We start from the raw sequence: 23,213 nt of genomic DNA on the forward strand, positions 1-23,213 counted from the left end.
ATGAACAAGAGCCAGACTGGAGAGACAGAATGACAGAAACAGGGAGGGGAAGCAACAGGGAGAGCAATATTTATCATTGGCGGTAATATGATGTATATTTACCTATGGCTTTGATGATGATGGCCTCTGTATGCAGCCATTTTGAGTGATGGAGAGATGGTTGGTGCCTAGGGATCTGCTGTGATTACCTACCATCAGTCTGGTGCATAGGGACAAATGGATGGCGGCACCTTTTTTCTAAATCCATTTGGAAAATCACATCTCCTGTAGCTCTTTCAAGCCCAGTGGCAAACAACTCAGGAGTCCACAGAGGAAACTTCTCCTCTCATCTAAGTGAAGATGACTATATTTATCTGAGTGTATAGCTTTCTGCTGGGCTTAATTACCCAGATGAGAAGAAAAATATAAAGCAAATGCAATCGTATAGCACTATGTGTACTGCATGTACTGACTATTTTCTATTTTAGGTAACATGTTTCCTTTTAGATTATGTAGCCACATTAAAGTAGACACTGATACCATTATCCAGCAAACATCTGACCTTTGAACCACGTTTTTCCGCATAACAAATAAGTGGTCCCTATGGGAATCAAATGCCTAACCCGATCACTGATAACACAAATTCAAATTATATAAGACTACTAACAATATATTGCTCCTGATAAAAATACAACATGACATAACCTCACTGAAATTGTAGAAATACTGAAAGGTGCTGTCTCCTTTTATTTATTTAACCTTTCTTTAACCAGGAAGTCTCTTGAGATATAATATCTCTTTTACAAGAGAGACCTGGCCACATACACACATATCACACATAAAACACATATGATGAACATTACGACAAGTCACATAGGGCCTTGTCTGTTATGATCCTGAATAAGATGTTTAAAATCCTTAATTGTGGGCAATCCAAGTGTCTCCAATCTACCTTGCACCTTGCCCCCCTTGTGGAGAAAGCACCCTTTTCTGGATTCTGTATTTTTTATGAAACACAGTAGCTATGCTTTAAGCACTGTGCTTCTACATAATGTCAGTGGCAGGGAAAATCTGGATGAGCGAGAGTGAAAGAGAAACACTCTCCCCTCCCTCAACATATACTGCTGATGTGCCCTTGAGTCTGGCTCCTAACCCCTAACTGGACAGCTCCCAGTGTGAATGGGTCCAACTGTGTGGATGTGAAGCTGAAATACATACATGCTCAGTCAAAAACAAACAAACAAATGGAGTCAAAGCGTGTGCCTCTGTGCTTCTCTGGGGGTGTCAGCGTGAAGGATGTAGCGGCGGAGGACGGGGCAGGATGGAGTGCTCCTGGAAGACGGTGCTGCTGCTGGTGTGTGCGTCTCTGGGGGTGCAGTACACGGCCATCCGCACCCTGAGGGACTCGCTGTCCGGACCCTGCCAGGGAGCCTACCGCTGCCAGACCAGACGCCCCAGAGGTACGCCTCCACAGCCACGCCATCATTAGTCCCACATACTGCACAGCAGAATCCACAGCAGAAAGCTAGAGAGTGCAAGCGGCTGTTTGTGGCATTCAACACAGCATGTATGAAGCTATGCAGAGCTATACACTGCAAAAAGATAAATACATAAAAATTAACATTATAATAGAATTCAGTTGACAATCACCAGCAGAGGGCATACACACACATATGGTTCAACACTTCAAATGTGTGATTAGTAATATTTGTAATGCTTTAGCAGTTGGGGGGGGAAAAGCCCCATGCCAGGAGATTCATCAAAGCATTATATACAGTGTGAAGGAATGGAACAAAGTGTCTTTGGAGGGGAATCAAGCTGCGGCACCACACTGAGACTGAAGCGAAGGAGAGGGAAAGAGGAGCTCAAATGACAGATCATTAAGCTGGGGAATTCCCAAGAACAGGGGAGGATAGAGAAATTAAATATCTGTGATTCATTTTGCAATTATCCCCCAATTTATCTCCATTAATCCGCTCTCATAGGGCAGCTGTAGTTTTCCGCTGTTGAGCGCCTGCGTGTAAAAGTAACATCCCCTTTGCAATCAACTCCTCATCAGCAGTAATTACACATGTTAGCTATTTGCGCTATATTTAGAGATCCGCCATTTCATAATCCCCCTCAGTAACCACCAGCAGACAAGCATCTTACTCATGCATGTTTACCCTCTAAATTATTTAAGCTTTATTGGCTTGATTCTGTAGTTTACTTTCTCCTGGCCTCAAGTTATGATGAAAACTGACTCTCTTTCACTTTTACGACCTTAATTACCTCTTCCTCGTGTCTGAAAGTGCTCTGCCACAACTTGAGAAAAATAGGTCGTAATGGGTTTTATAATGCTTTTTAATGCTGTTATTCAGCTTCTGTAAGAAAACATACTGTGATTAAATTTGACTCTGATTGCAATACTTGTTTTACTCAATTTACTATGGCCAAAAGGATTTTTTTGTGATTTAACTCTGTATTGCATTTGCATAATAAATTGAGTGTGCAGAGACTGAGCGTGGCAATGGAGATGTTTTGCCTTGCCACAGAATCTTATGCTGTTCATGTGAAAAGAATACGCTTGAATTGAATCCAGTATCACATGATATAAATCACACATGTGAAGCATATGCCTTCTTCACTCTCTTTCAGACTCCAGGTGGAGAGCGTTGTGCGATGACAGCTGGCCGCCTGTCGAGTCGTCCCGGAAGCACATCCTGCTGTTTGCCACGACCCGCAGCGGCTCCTCCTTCACCGGCCAGCTCCTCAACCAGCACCCGGGGATCTTCTACGTGTTCGAGCCTCTCTACCACGTCCAGCAGGCCTTCACCAACTCCAGCAGCAGACTGCGTCGCACCTTGGACCGCCGCGCCCTGCTGGGAGCGTACAGGGACCTGCTCCTCAACCTGTACACCTGCGACCTTCACTTCCTGGAGAACTACATCCGGCCCGAGCCGCAGGACCACGTCACGGGCTCCTTCTTCCGCCGGAGCTCCAGCCACGCCCTCTGCTCCCCGCCGGTCTGCCTGGAAGGCACGGACGGAGGAGCGGCAGCCACCGGCCCGCCCGACGAAGCCTGGTGTCCTAAGAAGTGCGGGGCGCTGAACCTCACCCTGGCCTCCGCCTCGTGTCTGTCTAGGGGACACGTGGCCATAAAGACGGTCCGGGTCCCCGAGGTGGGGGACCTGCGCACCCTGACCGAGGACCCTCGCCTGGACCTGAAGATCATTCACCTGGTGCGGGACCCCAGAGCCATCCTGGCCTCGCGCATGATGGCCTTCTCGGACCAGTTCCGCGCCTGGAAAATATGGAACGCTACGGGACGGCAGCCGCGGTACGTGGACCTGTCCCAGATCACCAGCACCTGCAAGGACATGGCGGCCTCAGCGGAGACGGGGCTGCAGAGGCCCGCCTGGCTGCGGGGACGCTACCTGCTCGTCCGTTACGAGGACCTGGCCTTCAACCCCAAGGACAAAGCCACTGAGATCTACAGGTTCGTGGGGCTGGAGATGGAGGACAGGGTGCGGGCGTGGATCGCGAGGAACACCAACAGTAACGCGTCGTCTCTGTCGGAGTGGAACTACCGCTACTCCACCACCAGAGACTCCAGAGCCACAGCGGAGAGCTGGAGGCTCCGGCTGGGCTTTGACATCGTCAGGACTTTGCAGGACCTGTGCAGTGACACGCTGGCCCTGCTGGGATACAGGCAGGTCCGCTCTGTGGCCGAGCTCCGGAACTTGTCCCACAGTTTAGTGGAGCCCAGGACCTTTCAGCCAGTCACATGAGGGTGGGAGATGTGAGGAAAGGAGAAAAAAGAAGCTTGATGATTAATTTATTTCTGCTGACTTGCCCCTCTGTCATGATGCTGATATGATGAATGTGACATATCTTATTTTTGAATAATGCCTCTAATTTCTGATGATTTGAAAAGTCATTTATTATCACCTGTATTTTCAATTTTTATGGTTTTGTTATGGACATTAAAAGTGCCAAATTTCAAGAGTTGATGCTAGAGAAAGTATTGATCCAAAATAAAGGCTATATTGCTGTATGTGCTGATTGTATTACTCTGCTCAAATAATATTCTGTATTCTTGAGTTGTACAGCAAAACGATGAACAGTGAACAACTGGTATGATCTAATTCCTCTACTGGAACTTTTTGCTGTTTTTTCACTATTTAACTTTCTTTTAAGTGTAAAAAAAAAACCCCACATTGCAAAGGGTTCAGGTACAATTTCAAAGTAAAGCTGACCTTAAGTCACACAAAAAGTGATGTTCTTGAAGGTGAGACACACAGGAGATGAAGGGGATTTATTTGTAAAATAAAAATTATAGTGCTTGCCTGCCAAGTTTCTCTAATGCATTTCGGAAAAGGATTAAAATGTCACATGTTGTAGGTAGAAAATCTTTGCTGGTGCAGTGCACAGCAGCTGTTTGCAAAGAGAATCTACATACAGAAAGGGAATATTGTTGTTTTTTTTCACTGTACATATTAATAACAGTGTTGTCCTGCTGAAAATGTGCAGATGTTATGTACTGGATATGTTTTTACATTTTTGTCAGTGTCACTATACTGTTTATATTTTTTAGTTTTTTAAAAAATAAATTATTCATATCTACATATCTACGTTATACATATCTAACACTGCTGAAATCTTTCTGCAATCATAGTTGTTTGAAGCATTTTTTTTTTTCATTCTGGGAGGAAAGTGTTGGAGAAGAAATTGGAGTGTTTGTGTTTTAGTGCTGAAAACTGAGAAAGCTGCAAATTCATCATCTGTTATCTTGTATTCCCACTGCGTCTGGGCCGTCTTTAAGCCAAATTTAAATCTTGTTGATGTGGAGGAAAGAATAGATATGTTATTGACTCAGGAGAACACAGGCTGTATTTTAGGTGACAGCTAACATTGAACCTACAAAGTTAAATAACGATAATATGATCAGTTAGACAATGCCATAGTTCTAACTATTACATGCAGAGTATACCTCACAGCCCACAGATTAGACAGCTGCAGCTTTTCTGCCAGCCATGCCATTTGAAATTGGCCTTTGTGTCTAAACAGAGAAACGAAGCGTGCCATCTCCAGACACCAGCCCATTTATTTCCGTGTAGAGCTGCTCTCTTGAGATAAATGCTGGAAGTAGTTTCTGAGGAAGAACTCATTGTATAAATCATTGCAGAGCCATTGATTGACTGTGATTTTCCAGCCTTTCAAATGCGAGCATTGTATCTTCCGACCCCACGGAGGCTGCAATTGTAGCCCCCCGAGAGCTGCGAGCATCAGTGCCTATAAGCTAAAGAAAGACACTCCAGGATGAAGAAAAGTACGCAATTTGAGTGGAACAGTCATGCTCCTCTGTGAGGACTATTAAATCTGAGAGGGTTAAATTGTCCCTTTAATAATGTATTTTTAGACCCCCATCCTCCATCCTTCCTATAGCTGCCCTATAGCTGCTGACATCAGGGAAATCACAGCCTGGAGAACAGATCTACAGATCCAGCTGAGGAGAAACAGGATTTAAGATGCATGGAGAAAAGAAGGGCCGTCTTTCTTTGAACTTAATCTGCAAGGCTACACAAACTGGCCATAAAGCAAGGGTTTATGACACCCGGGGAGATGTGCTTCATCGGTTTTTCCATCCGCACCCTGACACACAAAGCTGCAAGTGGCCTGAGTCAGCCGTCAGCTAATTACCCATTTCTTTGCACTCAATATCGGCAACCTCTTTCTGGCTCTTTAACCCTGCTGACAAATTTGGGCCTCATCGATGCTGGCGACAAATGCTGCTAAGAGATGCATGCTGATATTGAACAGCACAAACTGAATCTGCAGCGACTGTTGTGGCTTGATATGTAAAAACAGTGGCGCTTAGGCCAAAAAATCCAGTGAAGACTAGATGCAAGGGGAGCTCACAATCACAAATGGAAGAAAAACATTCTCAAACCAAGGCGGTAAAAGACAAAGTTTGCCGTTTTTTATTGTGCACCTGACCAATAAAATGTCCTGTGCTCAAGTGGACGCACGCTGACATCCTTCATGCTGACACCAGCAGGGAAGCATAGAGGGACACACTTTGACTTATTTGGGTTTTTTGACTCAGCAAAATGGTTTCAAATTGCAGGTTTTAGATGCTTTTTTCTTCTTTTTGTGAGTGCAAGCTCCCCCTGGCATCTTGTCGATTTTTTGGAGGTGGAAATGTAGGATGTATGTGGAGGCAGTTGGTTAGTGATGGACTGTGTGTGTGTTTGTGTGTGTGTGTGTGTTTGGGGGGGGTTGCGTAAGACAGGGAAACAGTGAGACAGAGTGAGAGACAGTGACTCAGAGGTGTGAAGCCACATTTACTGTAGCTACCATCTCTCATTATTTTTACAAAAAAAGCAAAAATTTCTGTCAAGATAGAGCGACTTGGCAGCAGGTTGATATAATGAGGAGGGAGATCGCCCTTCAACAGGAGGACCGGAATTCAAGTCCCTGTAGGCAAGCATCTGTACTGCTGAAGTGTCTTTGAGCAAGTCACTGCTCCAGTGGTGCTGCTCTGTTGCTGAGCCTGCGCTCTGATCTCCGCTGTGGAGACAGGCAAGTGACAAGAGAATTTTCCTACAGGAATCAATCAAGTATCACATTCACAGTTCACTGTAATGTATACAAAGAAGCCATGACTGTTTATAACAAAGCTGTACGTCTAGCAAGAAAGGATTACTTTTCCAAGATTATTACAGAGAATGCTGGAAACTCTAGAACATTATTCTCCACTATTGACCAGCTACTCAACACTGCCCCCACCCGTCTGCAGTTCTCTGCATCAAATTGTGAAGAACTTGCATTGTTCTTCAATAACAAAATAACTTCAATTAGAGCATTGCTGCTGATGTAAACACAGATGACCTCAGCAAACCCTGTAAAAAAGATGCAACCATGGGAAAATTCACTTGTATTACATTAACTGAGAAAGCAAGACTGTCACTGAGTGTAACTCCTCCACCTCATGTACTGACCCTGTACCTACAGCATTTTTTAAGCGGGTGTTCGATAGTGTTTCAAGTCATGTCAAAGATTATAAATACATCCCTTCAAACAGGCATCTTCCCAAATGCTTTCAAAACAGCTGTTGTAAAACCCTTACTAAAGAAACCCAACCTAGATGGTAATGCACTGACCAACTACAGGCCAATATCCAACCTTCCATTCATTAGTAAGATACTTGAAAAGGTAGTTTCAGTGCAAATAAACTCCTTTCTTAAAGAAAATAATATCCTGGAGGAATTTCAATCAGGCTTTAGAACATACCACAGCACTGAAACTGCTCTTACTAAAGTAATCAGCGACCTCAGACTAAATTCTGATGAAAATAAGGTCTCAATTCTTGTCCTCTTAGACCTAAGTGCAGCATTTGATACGATTGACCATGATATCTTAATCAATCGTCTTGAAAAGTTGGTTGGTCTTTCTGACTGTGTGTTAAACTGGTTCAAAACATACATCCAAGGGAGAAAGTTTTACGTCAGTCTTGGAGATCATGTGTCTGAGAAACATGACATCTGTTTTGGGGTTGCACAAGGGAGCTGCCTTGGTCCATTATTATTCTCACTATACATGCTGCCACTTGGTGACATCATTAGAGAGCACAATGTATGTTTCCATAGTTATGCGGATGACACGCAACTGTACATCTCTGCTGAACCAAATGATGCTGCAGCTATAAACTCCATTACTACCTGTCTTTTGGCAATAAATAAATGGATGAGCAAAATTTTTTTAAAGTTAAACGAGTACAAAACTGAAATCCTACTAGTCGGCCCTAAAACAAAAAGGGAAACGCTGTTTAATAATCTGGGAACACGGACTCCCTGGATTAAATCTGAGGTTACAAGTCTTGGTGTTATCCTAGATTCAGATCTAAGATTCAAGTCCCACATTAACAAGGTGATGAAAACATAATTTTTCCACCTGAGAAACATAGCTAAAGTACGACCATTTATAAATCAAAAAGATGCTGAAAAACTGATTCATGCCTTTATTTCAAGCCGACTTGATTACTGTAACACACTTTTTAATGGTCTCCCGAAAAAAAACACTGAGAGACTTCAGCTCATTCAAAACTCTGCAGCTCGGCTATTAACCAGAACCAAGAGGAGAGAGCACGTTAGTCCAGTTTTAGCTGCTCCACACTGGCTTCCTGTAACATTTAGAATTGATTTTAAGGTCCTCCTCCTTATATACAAAGCCCTTAATGGACTAGGACCAAGCTACATTGCTAACTCCCTTGTTCACTACATGCCTTCAAGAACACTGGGATCATCTGCTGCTGATTTATTGGAGGTTCCCAGCAACAGCTGAAAGAAAATCGGGGATGCAGCCTTTGTCAACGCCTAAAGCTATGGAACACACTACCTATAGATATCAGGGAAGCCAGCTCACTAGATATTTTTTAAATATCTTCACTTTAGCCTTTAACTAGCTATGACTTTCCTGATACAGGCCTTAAACTCTTTTTTTTTTTTTTTTGCAATTGCTTCGCACTAATGCACTGCTGCACCTCTTTTAAAATGTTGTATTTTACTTGATTTTATGCATTCTATGTACTCTATTTCTTAACTTTATTTTTATTATTATTCAGTGGGTTTTATTTTCCATCTTATGTTATGCTCATTCTATGTCTCATGCATGTCATTTCTTTGTTGTAAGCACTTTGAGCTGCATTTCTTGTATGAAAGGTGCTATGCAAATAAAGTTTATTATTATTATTATTATTATTATACACATTACATTATAATAATTATTACTACTTCAGTAGATTCAAAGACAACAGACTTGCCTTAATTGTCTTAATTATTTCCTTTCTTTCAGAATAGAATCAAGTAGCTGAAGAGTGACAAAGATCAAAGACTATTTTTGACAAAGCAATTTCCCTTGTATCAAACTTAATTGGTCATTAAAATCAGAGATTGAATATCGCAGCCTCGACGCTCAGAACGATTCCAGGTCACAGGCAGCAAGGAGCGTCGCTTCAGCGCAAAGCAGCTTTCAACAATGTTTTGATACGCGCCCTCTCGACCTTCCAGCATCACTGCTGTGTCAGTAAAATCAGCTCCACCATGTAAATCCCCCCCCCCCCCCCCCCCCTCCACCCCAGGCTGTAATCACCAGCCTTAACCATCCTCCGGTCGTAATGAGACGCGAGAGCGAAGGAGGTGTGGAGACGTCCTTGCAGTTCCTCCTCCAGCTGCAGGTGTGTCATCCAGGTTCATTATCCTGTGGTCGATTCTTTATGGCCCTTATCTGGGCAGACGGCCAGAAAGTTGGCAAATTATGAGCTCTCACTCACACACACACACACACACACACACACACACACACACACACACACGCACGTTCTAGTTCTCAAACAGGACACATACTCAGAAAAATCATGCTGTAATGACATTAGAGTTACAAAGCATACATTAAGCAAATTTTATGCTTTGCTCAAAATCATTATCAGTTTCTGTGTATGTGTACGTGTGTGTGTCTGTGTGTCTGTGTGTGTGTGCGCATACATAAACATGCATGTACAGATAATTGTGCACATACATATACTATGCATCCAGCAGCCAAGAGGACAATTTCCGCTCTTTGGTGAACACCACAAATTGCCCCCTTCTTGGAAAGCATTGATTCAAGAAAGGTCAGAGGCTGGAGAAAGAGTAACACATATTGACAATCCAGTTAAAACGACTTGTGAAATGTGTTGCTGATGACCAGCGAAGCAACACTAGGAAATGAGTATTCCTATTTTGTATCTGGTATATATCAGCACTTTAAGATTTGTATCCGCAGCATACTCTGTTTATCATTTATCACAACGCTGCTGAAGGCTACAGTTCACACAAACTAGGTACATCCAGTGTATAATGCTCAGCTTGTTTGATAGAAAGGAAGAAAATTGATGAGAAAATGTTAATATATTGGAGCTCTCTTGACAGTAAAGCTCGCCAGCCTTTTCTCTATAGACACAACCGTTAAAATCCCAGTAGCACTGGCACAAACAGTTTGCATTTTTCACTCCCCTCACTGGGAGCCAAGTACGCCATTTATGGAGAGATTAAGGAGCATTTAAGACAGAATGAAACCACTCTGAGCCACAGTATCTTTATTACTGAAGCCACATGGGCCCTGAGCAGACATCAGCCTCTGTCACACTCATCACTCAAATACTGCTATTTAGCCCCATGCACACACACACACACACACACACACACAGCCCACTTCATGCACCTCTACCATACTGTATTCCTTCTCCATTGGTAATCTATACTTATCTCCCGCTGCCTCTCTCTCTCTTTAACGGTTTCTCTGTCAGATAAATGTCTCTCTTTATACACAAAGATGCCAAGGCCTTCAGCGCGGATGCTATATCTTTTGTAGTCAATGTTAGTTAGTTAGATTTTTTTATGATGTCTCTCCCAGTGTTGGGCTCCAGCGTGAGTTCGCTCACAGATCATTTATTGTGTTTTCCACTGATCCTAATAAGGGGCTTTTCATAGCGCACATCAAAAGGCCAGCTGGCAGAGTTGCATCTTGAATGCACCTCCTCAAGGTAAATGCAAGCGGGCCCCCGTCAAACTTAGCACCGTCAGCGATATCACACGGCGCAGTTTAAGAAGACAGTAGTGAAGCTCAACAATGTACTCAACTATTTCATAAATCAGTGAATGCACTAAAAGCTTTCTTCATCCGCAGGTCAACAACAGCAACCCATATAAAGTACTATATGCATGTATCATTGGGGTCGGAGTTCTCTCTTAACTGTCAGCGGGATCTAAATCACTGGTTTACATCTTTAGAATAATTAAATGCCCAATTGATCTCGTCCTTTATTGCTCTATTGGGTGGAAAACACACTCCATGGGGGCATATGGTGATTGCTAAATTGCTGTGATATTGCTAAGGGTAATTAGGCATATTACAATTTGAGGTAATAGGTGTCATAAAATTAAATTTTGAAAAGTGTCTATATTTCATGAAAGGCTGGGGCTATTTTGAGCCTTTCATGACGCAGAATGAAGCAGACGCTGCAGTTCCGGAAAGAGACGACTCTCTAATCTAAATAGTGAGATGGAACGATGACACACTATCAAGCACCAAGTCAGGCAAAGACGGGCTACATCCAAGACTCCTCAAGAGGTAAACAATTGGATATGTAAGTCCATTTAATGTGCAGGTTTTCTCTGCTTGAACCTTAACAATGGCATTTGCAGTTAGGATTCTACTAAATTGATAATAGATTAATAAAAGCTGGAATAAAATTGTGTGAGGCTCTATAGTATAGAGTGTTTTCAGTGTGGTTGAATGCATTTAAAGCTTGAAACACTGGGACTAGTTTTGTATTCCAAGACTTGTCTCCCCTGACCCCTTCTGGGCGATCTCAGTAGAATATAGTAGAACAATCTATCTCAGTAGAGTGTTGGTGTTCAATCACACATCCCTCTGACGTCCCTCTCACTAAAAGAATCTCTCACCCCCGAGGAGACTCTTCCCTCCGGATGCTTTTTTTTGTAGAAAAACCCGAATCTTTTTCAAGTGAGCAACACTTTAGATGTTTTAGATGTGGATATTGGTCGTCCTCTGCTTCAGCTTCGCTCTCCTCCTTTCATTTCCAGCTTTGCTTTCAGAAGACAGTAGGCGTGAAAGTGTATGTGGGATTTTTTAAATGTGTCTCCTCTCTTCTGGAAGTCTTTTACACGAGGCGGACTAAAGAGTGGTATGAAGTGTAGGCCGCAGTATCACAGCGGCAGTGGGAGGAAGGTGTGATCACAAACCCCGGGGGCTCAGCGGATCACTGTAGTGTGGACCGGGCTTTCCAACCCCTTCATCCCAACACGCCGTCTCCTCTCTTTCTTCATCTCTCTCCTATCTAATATTTCAACTGGGCTTACTTTGCATCAAACGCGTCCTTTTCTCTTTCTTTTCTTCTTCTGTTTTTCCCCCCCTCTGGATAAAGGTACGCCAACACTGTCAGCACTTCCTCAATGAATTCCCAACTACCCCTAATTTTCAGACTCATACATAATTCACCAACAAAGGGCATGTACCGAACAGAGCTGCATCTAGCTGGGTTAACTATCTTCTCCTCTTTGGTTTAATTTGAATAGATTTCATATTCTTTGGACTGGCATCTGAGATACCCAATTTCATATGTGAAAAAGGAAAAAGAAAGAGGGAGGATGGGCTTGAGACAGTGGGAAATGAAGCCTAACTACAAGAACAGCAGCTTGGATGGCTGATCTGCGGCTGTCTGTGGGTTTACCCAAGGTTTTTAATGATTTACATGCATACAAGTTGTCTTTTTAGTTTTTGGGCACCTTTCCAGGTACTGTCCATTTCTCTCTCGATGGTTTTGTGTGCTGTAGAGATGTAGCACTTTGATGCAAAATAATTCATTTTAAGTGGTCCAAATATGAAAAGATCTCTTGAGGAAGCAGCGGCCTGTCTTTGTATAGTCCGACTGGTTCTTCAGCACCACAGCATATAGACCGGCGTATAAACCTGCGAGACAAGACACTCTATCATTGTGCCTCTTCTCTTTCTCCTCTATCTTGCTCTCCCGCTCTCTCTCTCCCCCTCCCTCCTTTTGTTTCCAGGCACACAGCTTCGGTCCCATCGGTACCTCAGGGCTGACATGTCCGCTGATGCTAACAAATGACGGGCGTCCCCCCTGACAGCAAGTCCATCTGTCTGTGTCAGAGTAATTGAATTTCATAAATATAATCAGAGGGGTCTGTTATGAAGGGACCTGTACTCCGGTCTCCTCTGCATCACGGCTGTGTATTATTCCACACACAACGGATACTGTCTGCAACCAGATTAACAAGGGGGGAGCACAAGCATGGCGAAAACACATACAAGTGATGTTCATCCATCAGATAGACATTAGTTTTGCACCCGACAAATAATGAACAGGGAACCGATTCAGCCGCAGTATTTGTCTTGCCATCTAATAGGAAGCGGAAGTTGCCAGTGACATGCAGGTTTGATTGATTGGGTAAAGGAAGGGGCCATTGATGCCCCATTCTGCCATCATGTTGATTTGTTGTGGTTTGAGAAGGAATAGTGCTTAAAAACTCCACTAGACAATTTGACATTAATCAAGTGAATGAATACACTGCAGGCAATCCCCCACTATCGGTCAAAACAAAACAAAAAACTTCAAAGCAGCTGATGGGGACAGACTTCAAGTCGCAGTTCCCATTCATTATTTGCCAAAGTAGGGCCACAGTATTCCCACTGACCAGCATGTGCTGATTCAATCGCTGTCAGAGAGTACAGACTTAACATTATGTGCTGCTGAAACAGATGCTTCTCAAGAACCATATGCTCAATAGAAAGCCTCTAATTAGCTGTTAAATGAGCCAAGCCTTGACCTGAGAAGCTCCCTCAGAGGAGTAGTTAATCCCTGTTGATGCAGTTTGAGGAATCATTGATCCAGAGGCCCATCAAGCTTTAGTCCATGAGAATGCTATCGACCAAGGCATCCGCAGCGTCCTTTCAGTCAAGCTACAAACTTACTTCAAAGGATTTCTTTTTTAAAAACACCCCATCCCTGTTCGGTTGGTGTAGATGATCAGAACAAAGATTCAATTGACAGGGCTTCAGGGTTTCTCAAACACTGCAATCTAATTAGTGGCAATAAAAGCCTCAAAACCTCCTTTGACGATGGCACTCTTGACAGAGATTATCTCTCCCCCAAGCTGATGAGAGCGGAGAAGCAGCGAGAGATCAGGAGTCTCTTGATGCCACTGTAAGAAGGGAGAGCTTCTGTTACTAGGGGCAATAACACCATGTCAGATTACTCCATACAGAATCAAAACAAAACTGCAATGATCTATCTGAAATTATGAAATATCCTGGCTCCAATTAACACCCAAATGGATCACAGTCCCCCAAACACTGTTTAGTTCAGAATATTTTCTTTCAGAACCATTATATACAGATCAAAGCAACACATATCTGGACAGATGACCTCACTTCACTGACTCTCTTCAAACTGTCATCCAGTGTGGTCACGCAATCATATAACTCTCACATATGTCAAGCGGCATAACCTGTGCAGAAGAGGACAGAGGCAGTGATTGGCTGATTCACACGGTCTCCGATGTTCAAGCCCTGATAGATTTTATTTCCAAAACAATTGACAGTTTCTCACATCTGCTGTGCTTTGGGAGAAACGGCCTGGGATGTGGAGTGAGTGCCAGCATATGGCATATTTAATTCTCATCTGCTTCCCCATAGACGTTTTAGACCTGGTAGCCCCCGTGCCCAGCACACACCTCCTGCTAGTTAGGGATTCACAGGCATTTCCAGACCAATTCACATCGTTGGGTTGACCTTGCTGAATTAATTAGCGCGCTTTCTGGCCACCTGAGCCTGGGTTTCACATGCTCTCTCTCTCTCTCACACACACACAGTTTCTCTGACACACACACACGTGATCAAACAATCCACAAGATCTCCCAAAGCCTCAGACTTTGACCAAAGTTGCAAGGGAAACATTTCAAATGTTTGGAAGTTGTCCATTTTATATTCCCTGACTTGCAGAAACACAACTCAAAATTTGATTTGTCTCAATGAGATTCAATCACTGACATTCAGCCGAGATGCAGAAGCTTATTTCTCAGATATCCCAGATCAGTGAGTGTCTTTCAAGGCGCTATTTGTACTTAGTCATTTTTTCTCTGTCCTTGTACAGAGAGTGCTCCTTTAATGGATTCGAACACTAAACTGATGAAGGAGCATTTATTGGCTTATCGGGACAAAGCAGATTTCTGAGCGAGCTTTTAGAATCAGAGCTCCTGTCTGTAATGGGATAATGGTCTTGTCTCAAATGAGAGACTGTGTAGATCCGCTCTTGCCAATAGAAAAATATATTCCAAAAGAGATACCAGAAGCGTTGGCTCCTGCACATGCTTTTGTGAAAATTTGATTAAAATGATTGAGCCCTGTTCCTGCTGGCAAGTTAAGCCCCTTACTGAATGTTAACCCTTTACTTCCACGTCAGAGGCATAAACTGTCCTCAGTTTGATGTTTGTCATTTAAAATATAATGTTGGAATGAGAAAAGTAGTCTTGGTTGGGTAAATTGGGTTTAAAATGCCAACGTACGGCTGTCTAGCCTCATGATCTGAACCAACGCAAGCAACATATAAAGTGCCACGCTAGTCTGGGTTTGGTGTGAATTGAATTGTGTGAATGTTGAATATACAGTACAGAGAGCCCCAAATGGAATGGCAATGAGATGTTGAGATGTTGAAGAAAAAGATCAATTTCAGTTTGCGCTGCCTTCTGGCACTCCAGTGTTTCAATTATGTATCATAGCAGTCTACAGATTCAAGTGGGAAAGTCAAAGTAGTGAGAAATAAATGCCGTCCGTCGCCACATGGCAATGTGAGAGCTATATTCAACAGAACAATCTACTATGCAACACCTTTTTGTTATTATCAATCCCCCAAAAAACTGAATGAGATGCTAAAAACAGCATTGATTGCGAGACAACTCATTATCGACTGACCCCACTGTCAAGGAACAGACCTGACAGGTTATTCAGTCCAGGAACGCAAAGAACAAAACTGGAAAATACAGCCTTCATAAGGTAGTTGGGGATCAATAGGTGCAACTCTTTCTCATTCAAGTCTGATTTAATTTCAAGTCTGCAATATCCTACTATGGTGGAGTAATTCATACATACTTACAGTTGGAATCCCATAAACTATTCATACAATCTTAATAGGTTATTTTAAAGCTGAATTCAAATAGACCATGGTCATTCAATTTCCATATAGCTTCCTTTGCAATCATGCACGAAAAAAACACAGATAGAAGATAAAAAAATACCCAGAAAATGAAAAAAAAAGACAAAATGAACATGCTTAAAAAAAATTAACGCTACATAACAATTTCGAGCTTTGACATGAATCTAAAGTAGCCTATATAATTTCCAGTGTCTTTATGAAAATGCTTTGTGTGAAGCTCACTCTCTGTTTTTTCAGTAAGGAAATAATGAATTCACAGACATCAGATAAACAGCAGCCAGGCATACGGGATGGTCACCCTGGCTTTGACCATTTCCATAGTAATACATCTCTTTTCATGAAAGGAACTTTGTAGTCAAAGGGTTTTAAAGAGATGGATAGAGCCATAAAAATCTCTTGTTCAGTGGCCCTGAAAGATGAATACTGACTCTGTCAGCCATGCAGCACATGAAAGAGTTTCCATTATTTTGATAAACACCAAAAACCCACCAGAAATTGACTGAAATGGAAGCCTGTGTTGACTGTTGTGAATGGTCCTTTAAGTTACACAGTGACAGTGTGAAATCTTATATACAATATTATATTGCTCATGAATAGATCTAGCCCTCCTCTAAAAAGACACATATGATGGAGAAATGAACCAGTGCAGAGATAATATGATTATGATAACTCATAACTGAAATCGACACGGCAGCGAAAGGGCTAAGTTAGTGGAAATAAAATATCACACACTGCACACATACAGGATGCACACCATGCACACACACACACACACACACACATACACAAACAATTCATTTTCTCAGTGTGTTTATCTGGTGTGCATCTTTAAAAGTGTGGATGTGCAAAACAACAGCAGCAGTATCTGTTGCTGCAGAACTTACTGAGACACAAAGACAATGTGAGATTTGTGCATCATGAAAAGTGTGGAGGATTACAAAAATCGATATATGCTATACATAACAAAGGGTGAAAGATTGAAGTTTATATACCAAATTTGCAAAAAAATTGCTGGTATTCACATGGATAGGTCTACAGGGGGCCAGACATACATGTACAGAGATGTCATGTATGTTGATCTAAGCATTTTCTCTCTCTTATCAGTCTTCTTAGTTCAGAGCTTATGCACTCCAGATACAACGAGAGACCATTAATGCCTTTAAATAAGAACAGCAGACATATTTTTTTAAAAGACATAGTACAAATGAGCTATTTTTGAAAATATGTCTCTTGTTTCTGAAGGCCTAGACGGCCTCATCTGCAAATCGGTACATCTGGACATATTTTCTTCATATTTTCTACATCTGTACAGGATTTAACACTCTCATAGTCAGAACATGTATATACATATACATATACTGAATGCTGTAAAGATCAATCCAGAGTATAGGCAGTTGGTATTCACAGTGCAGGTCCTGCCTCAGCAGCCTCCTAGTTGGCTGAGACTGGGCTGTTTGGACTGGAGGCGTTGAACAGTCTGATTCTAATTCTTCGTCTAATTCATGATTTAGCTTCATCTCCACTCAGGTAAAGGCTCCCAGTGTGATCGATTCTCTCCAGCCTCTTGCTGTCATCACCATCACTTCCCAACCATCCCTTGTTTTGTTTCTTTTCTTCTTGAGATGTTTGTTCGGCGCTGGCCAAGCGGGCAGAGATCCCTCTGTTCCCACTCAGGACTCGTTCAATGTAACGACCGGCGCGCTGGTGTGCAACCGACCACGCCGCAGGGAGCGAGGAGGCCATGACTTTGCTGGAGGGGGAACCCCGCTGCTCTCCCCCAATTAAAGCCACCCAGTCGGCCCGGCCACCTGCTGGTCCGGAGAGAAATATCATGTTTGCTGCAGCCTGCCTCTAATCCAGTCAACTGAAGACAAGACAGCTGTAATTTGGACCAGAAAACTGTGGAACGGGGGCAGACAGCGTGACCTGAGGCTGGCGTGGCGAGGCCTGATATAGCAGACTGTCAGATGGGGATGTTCTCTCTCCAACACTTCAGTTTCCAAGGCGTACTCACACTGAATACGTTCAGCAGGCAAATCAGATGCAGATAGATGGTTCTTTAAACACCTGTGAGCTTCCATGTGCATGTCATGGCCAAGCCCCATCTGAGGAGCTGTTTTCATGCTCTCATGGCACAAATACAAAACAAGCTCCGAAGATACTTTTTCTCCATCAGTGTATTGGTCTGTTGCTATGGTACCGGCACCACAGCCGGCTCTCTTTTCTTGGAGCTGAGAACTCCTCACATTCATGGTATGCAAGGTTTTGTCAACATGGCTAATGGGATCTAAGCAATCTTATCAGTCAAGAGCTCCTGGACTCCATTTACAAGGAGCAGTAATGCCTTGACCAGAGAACAGCAGACACCTCCTTAGAAAAGAGATGTATTACATGTGAGCAATTTGTTTCTGAAGGCCAAGGATTCAATCTCAAAGTAATATGTTGCAGCAAGTTGCCTGAAATCCTTCATAGATGTGTGTGGAATATCAAACTATCACTCAAACTACTATCAAACAAAACTATCATTACTGTAAAATAGAGTTCAACCAATATGAGTTTTTGAACGGCGATACCAATATTTTTGGACTGAAGTCACCAATAGCTGATATTTTGCACTAATATTCAGTATCTTCAAAGTTGACCAGTTTCATGCCAAAAAACTGCAAAGCTTCAGTGTTTCCAACATAATTTTATTCTTGACAAAGTGGAAAAACCTTTGAAACAGCATTTAGACACTAAAACTCTCCATTGAAACAACTAATTAAAGCAGGGTCACCCACCCCACATATTCAATGGAAGGCAAACTCTGGGATACGTTACTGCCTTTAAATGAATAATTATTTGACACAAAATGATTACTGGACAATGAAATGAATAGAGAATACAGCTGTGGTCAGGGAAGAACCTCCATCATGTGGAGGCGGATGACACTGACTCAAATATTTAATAAAAGACCAATATGAGCCCAATATATCAGTCTACCCCTAATGTGAAATACAGCCAACCATTAACCAAGGCTAAATGCTTGATGTTGTCCTCTTACTGTACCGTATGCTGTTGTGAATAAAACAACTTTAGCCAAGTCTAATGTTTAATTTATTTCATGAATGCATTCAGGGAGAGAGAGAGAAGAAGAAGAGCAAAAGAACAAGTGTGGCACCATCGATCTCTGTCTGTCTCCGGACCTTGGGCAGAGAGCGGCCCCCTTCTTTTACCCGCTTACAGACACAGATGGAATGCACAAACACCACACATGGTCAAGGGTAAAGTGGGTTACTCTGCAACATTTTATCAATTGTGTTGTCTCCCTTTGGTGCCTTCATGTCTGACACCCGGCCCCTCGGTTTCCACACAGAAGCCCAAATATCCATGGGTCCTTCATCCTTTGACCCCACTGAGACCTTTCCCCATGGAGCTTGTTGTGCATATTTTAATTTACATCTCGCAAGTGGACACAGTTAGGATTACACACACACTCCAAGGCAGAGAGGATAAGGGAAGGGTTTCTAAAAGTGATTGATGAACTCCCGCTCCTTCTACAAAGGAAGTCCCGCCTTTCTGGTTTCCCAACAAAATAAAAAAAATTAAAAAAAAATGTAAGTCCCACTGTTCTGGTTTCATGCACACACAAAAAATAGCATATATATGCCAGTAAAATTCAAATGTAAACATGGCTGTCCCCTTTGGGCTGATGTGAGTGAAAAGATGAATTATGTGACCTACTTTTCCCTTCAGAAAGCGAGAGAAAAAGTTCAGTGTCTGTGCCCTCTGTGTTTCTAGGGACCTAGTGTAATAATAATGTCATTGGTACCCATAGTGTGGGAAGATAATTTATTTTAATTAATGCATACTAAACATAAACATAAACACTATGTCGACAAGTCTGTGTTTGTAAAAAATAATGACACTGGTGTTGGTGTCCCGTGTTGGAAATAGAATCAGTCTTCACTAAATTGTGTTTCATAGGGTGTGTCTCAGAGGTCAGGAGGCGTGGTGTGTGTGTGTGTGTGTGTGTGTGTGTGTGTGTGTGTGTGTGGCATGAGGCTGGTATATAGCAGGCAGGAGTAGAGTGAGCAGCAGGGAGAAAAGAAGATGGCCCAAGTAATGCTGTGTCAGCTGCAGGGTTGTAAGAAGCTGTGGGGTCTCAGCAGTGGCAGGAGGCTGGGATATCGTTTTATAGCAAGTCACCCTTCCTCTAATGCCTTACTGTTTGTATTGGAGGAGGCTGAGCAGCACACACATGTGAAAGTATTAAGTCAAAAAAAGCAATTTTGGAGTTTGGAGGCTCTTTTTAATCTTACATCAAGCTATCAATAACTGTTGAAGCAGATGAAGCAGTACCTGAGCGAAGGAACCGTCAAACATTTATCATGTACTGTTTGCTATCAAATTTATGGCTGCTTTGCCAACGTTTGAACAGCACCATTTGGCCCAAAAATGTCATGAAAAAAGAATGACATTTTCCTATTTAACTGGCAGTTGCTGTTGAAGAGTTGTATGTGCTGCAGCAGGTTTTAAACAAGCTCAAGTTCGTTTGAAAAGGGAAATACGAGGAAGAATGGAGGACCTAAATCAATGTTTTTAGCTGCAACCAGTAGTTAATATAGGTGAGTCTGTCAGACCGTCTCTCCGCCCCGAACATTTCACATCATTTTGTGAACCCAGTATGCAGGACTGCACTGCTAAATGTATCCCCGTATGTTTGGAAACATTTAAGAGCCAACAATTGAGTGATGGGAGCAGGATGCGTTGTTTTAAGTAACCCGTAAGACGTATTAGTATTTCATATTTGGCTATATTTGTGTATATGTATTATTCTTTCGTATTTGGTTTCATAGGGTCAAACAGGTTGCAGCTCATCACAAATTACATGTTTGTTCCTCTTGCATTTTCATTCAATCCATGAGAGATTTTGTGATGATGGGGTCAAATTGCTCACTGTCAGAACTGATGCGTCAAGCTATGCTGAACGATCACCACTCGCATGACAAAACACTGGCCTGTGTTGCTCGGCCGACTCTCCCACTCTGCCACACACAGTTGCCATACAAAGTGTTTTTAAACCAGGTAGCGGTACCTTCTGCAGCAGCTCCCAGGCAGCTGATGTCAACACCACCACCACCAAGACGAAGGGTATTTATCATCCTTCTGCAACTTGAAGATCTTCACCTCGCTGCAGGGAATAGTTTAATTTGCTTCCACCTTCCCCCATCTTCCACCTGTTTCTAACAGCCACTCATACTGTAAGTTATAATTATGGTCCTGTACAAATGCAATATGCATTTTTTAGGAGCGTTAGAGTTGTATTTCATTCTCCATACTGCATTCTCTAAACTCTGTGTTACAGTCCTTTTTTAGGGCAGGGTCGTTACTGTTTCTTGTTGTTGTTGTTCTTCATTTGTAGGTGTAGTATCTAGTTTTTATCCAAAAAATTCCAATATTCCAAAAAATAGGACTATAAGTATTTTACAGTGATAAAGAAAAAAGAAAGAAAAGCCTACCTTCATTCTCCTTGAAGTATGGTGTGTTAAAATTTGCATGTCCCTCTTCACTAATTACTCTGATCAATTCCTTCACATTCATTCCTGCAATTTGGTTGCCTGCCATCTTGTTTTGTCCCTACTGCTCATGTTACTCCTACATACAGCATATTGGCCTCATGCCACATGAGGTGCACACACACACACACACACTACGCATTCTGACCTCTGAGATACAGTCTATGGAACATGACTCAGTAAAAAATAATTCTATTTCCCACACGTACAAATTTCATTATTTTTACACTTGGCCCCTAGAAACACAGATGTGTTGACATAGTGTTTATGGTTATATTTACTTCTATTTATGCTATTAGTTTAGCATGAGTTAAGCAAAATAAATTCTCTTCCCACACATACTGATGTCATTATAATTACACTGGGACTCTAGAAACACAGAAGGCACAGACTGTGTTTGTTCTCTTGCTTTTTTGGAGGGAAAAGTAGGTCACATAATTAATTTTTTTACACGTGTGCATAAAGGGGGCGACCATGTTTACATATGAAGCTTAACTACTTTGAGTGGGTGGGAAACCAGAAAGTGGGACTTCTGGTGGTGACGTCATCAATCATCAGTCAAACCTTTTGACAGAAACCCTGTCCTTATCCTCTCTCATATTGATTTCAACAATGTGATCCATGTTGCTTAAGTCAATACTGATGTTACAATCAATGGGTCATAATGAACCAGTGCAACATACAGTGTTGTACAGAAATACTGCATTAGTGCACTTTCCTGTAAATTATATTCAACTAAACCTAAACTTTGTTTTATCATTGCAAGGACAGTCTTTATTTATTGAACATATATAATTAATGTGATTATTAGGTCAACTTAAAGGATTTTGGTGTCTGCAAAAGTAAGTGACAGCACTTCCACCGTTTTTGTAGAATGACCCAAGATCATTTTCTCAGCTACAGTGGTAAGCAAAACATTATGATGTCACAGTGAAGTTGACCTTTGAACCTTTGGATATAAACTGTCATCACTTCATCATTTTACCTATTAGACATTTGTGTGAAATTTTGTCATAATTAGCGTATGAATTCTTGAGTTATGGCCAAAAATGTCTTTTGCGAGGTCACAGTGACCTTGACCTTTGACCACCAAATTCTAATCAGTTCATCCTTGAGTCCAAGTAGACGTATGTGCCAGATGTAATGAAATTCCCTCCAGGCGTTCCTGAGATATCGCATTCATGAGAATGGGACGGACGTGAGGTCACAGTGACCTTGACCTTTGACCTTTGACCACCAAAATCTACAAGTGGACGTTTGTGCCAAATTTGAAGAAATTCCCTCAAGGCGTTCCTGAGATATCGCGTTCACGAGAATGGGACGGACGGACGGACGGACGGACGGACGGACAACCCGAAAACATAATGCCTCCGGCCACATCTGTCGCCGGTGCGGAGGCATAATAAACTCAAATCCCTAACTCAGATGACACACTAAAATAGTTAATTTATTGTGCCATTGGAGCTTTGTCCTGTCTGACAGAGTCTCTGGCTTTGGACAAGGCTAACTGCTGGCACAAAGCATTCCCATTGAGAGTTTGAAACCCCTAGGTGAAGGATGATCTTTAAGACAATCCGTGAGTCATACTGTGCCAGAAGTAATAAGAGAGAGTTCTCACTGAAGTAAAACAAACATCATCCCCTGCCAGGAACTCAACAGCATATGAGTTTCAAAATGTGCCACAGAAAGAAGGAGATAAAAATAATGCCTCACCACAGAGAAAGGAGGCTAACTGGGAGCCATGCTTTAGATGCCCGTGTGTTGACAATTTACAGTCTACTCTTTGATATAGCTACCGAATACTGCCTCTATCACAGTTACATGGCAGTAATCGCCCTCTATCATCCCACAGGGAGCGAAAACTTTGTTTCAATTTCTGCCTAAAAATCCAAGTGAGGGCCCAA

At 42.4% G+C, this 23,213-nt stretch overlaps 1 protein-coding gene across 1 annotated transcript; it reads left to right on the forward strand.

The window, feature by feature from the left end:
- Positions 1-3,749, forward strand: LOC139648612 (carbohydrate sulfotransferase 1). The gene is given in 3 exon segments (XM_071524787.1): positions 1-40; positions 1,263-1,439; positions 2,617-3,749. Coding segments are annotated over 3 exon segments (1,350 nt in total).
- Positions 3,750-23,213: the final 19,464 nt, after the last annotated feature.

The sequence above is a fragment of the Centroberyx affinis genome, unplaced genomic scaffold (genome assembly GCF_046629955.1).
Source record: "Centroberyx affinis isolate AG114_WGS23_722 - 3 ecotype Tasmania unplaced genomic scaffold, CSIRO-AGI_Caff_v1 ptg001232l_1, whole genome shotgun sequence".
Classification (NCBI taxonomy): Eukaryota; Metazoa; Chordata; class Actinopteri; order Beryciformes; family Berycidae; genus Centroberyx; species Centroberyx affinis.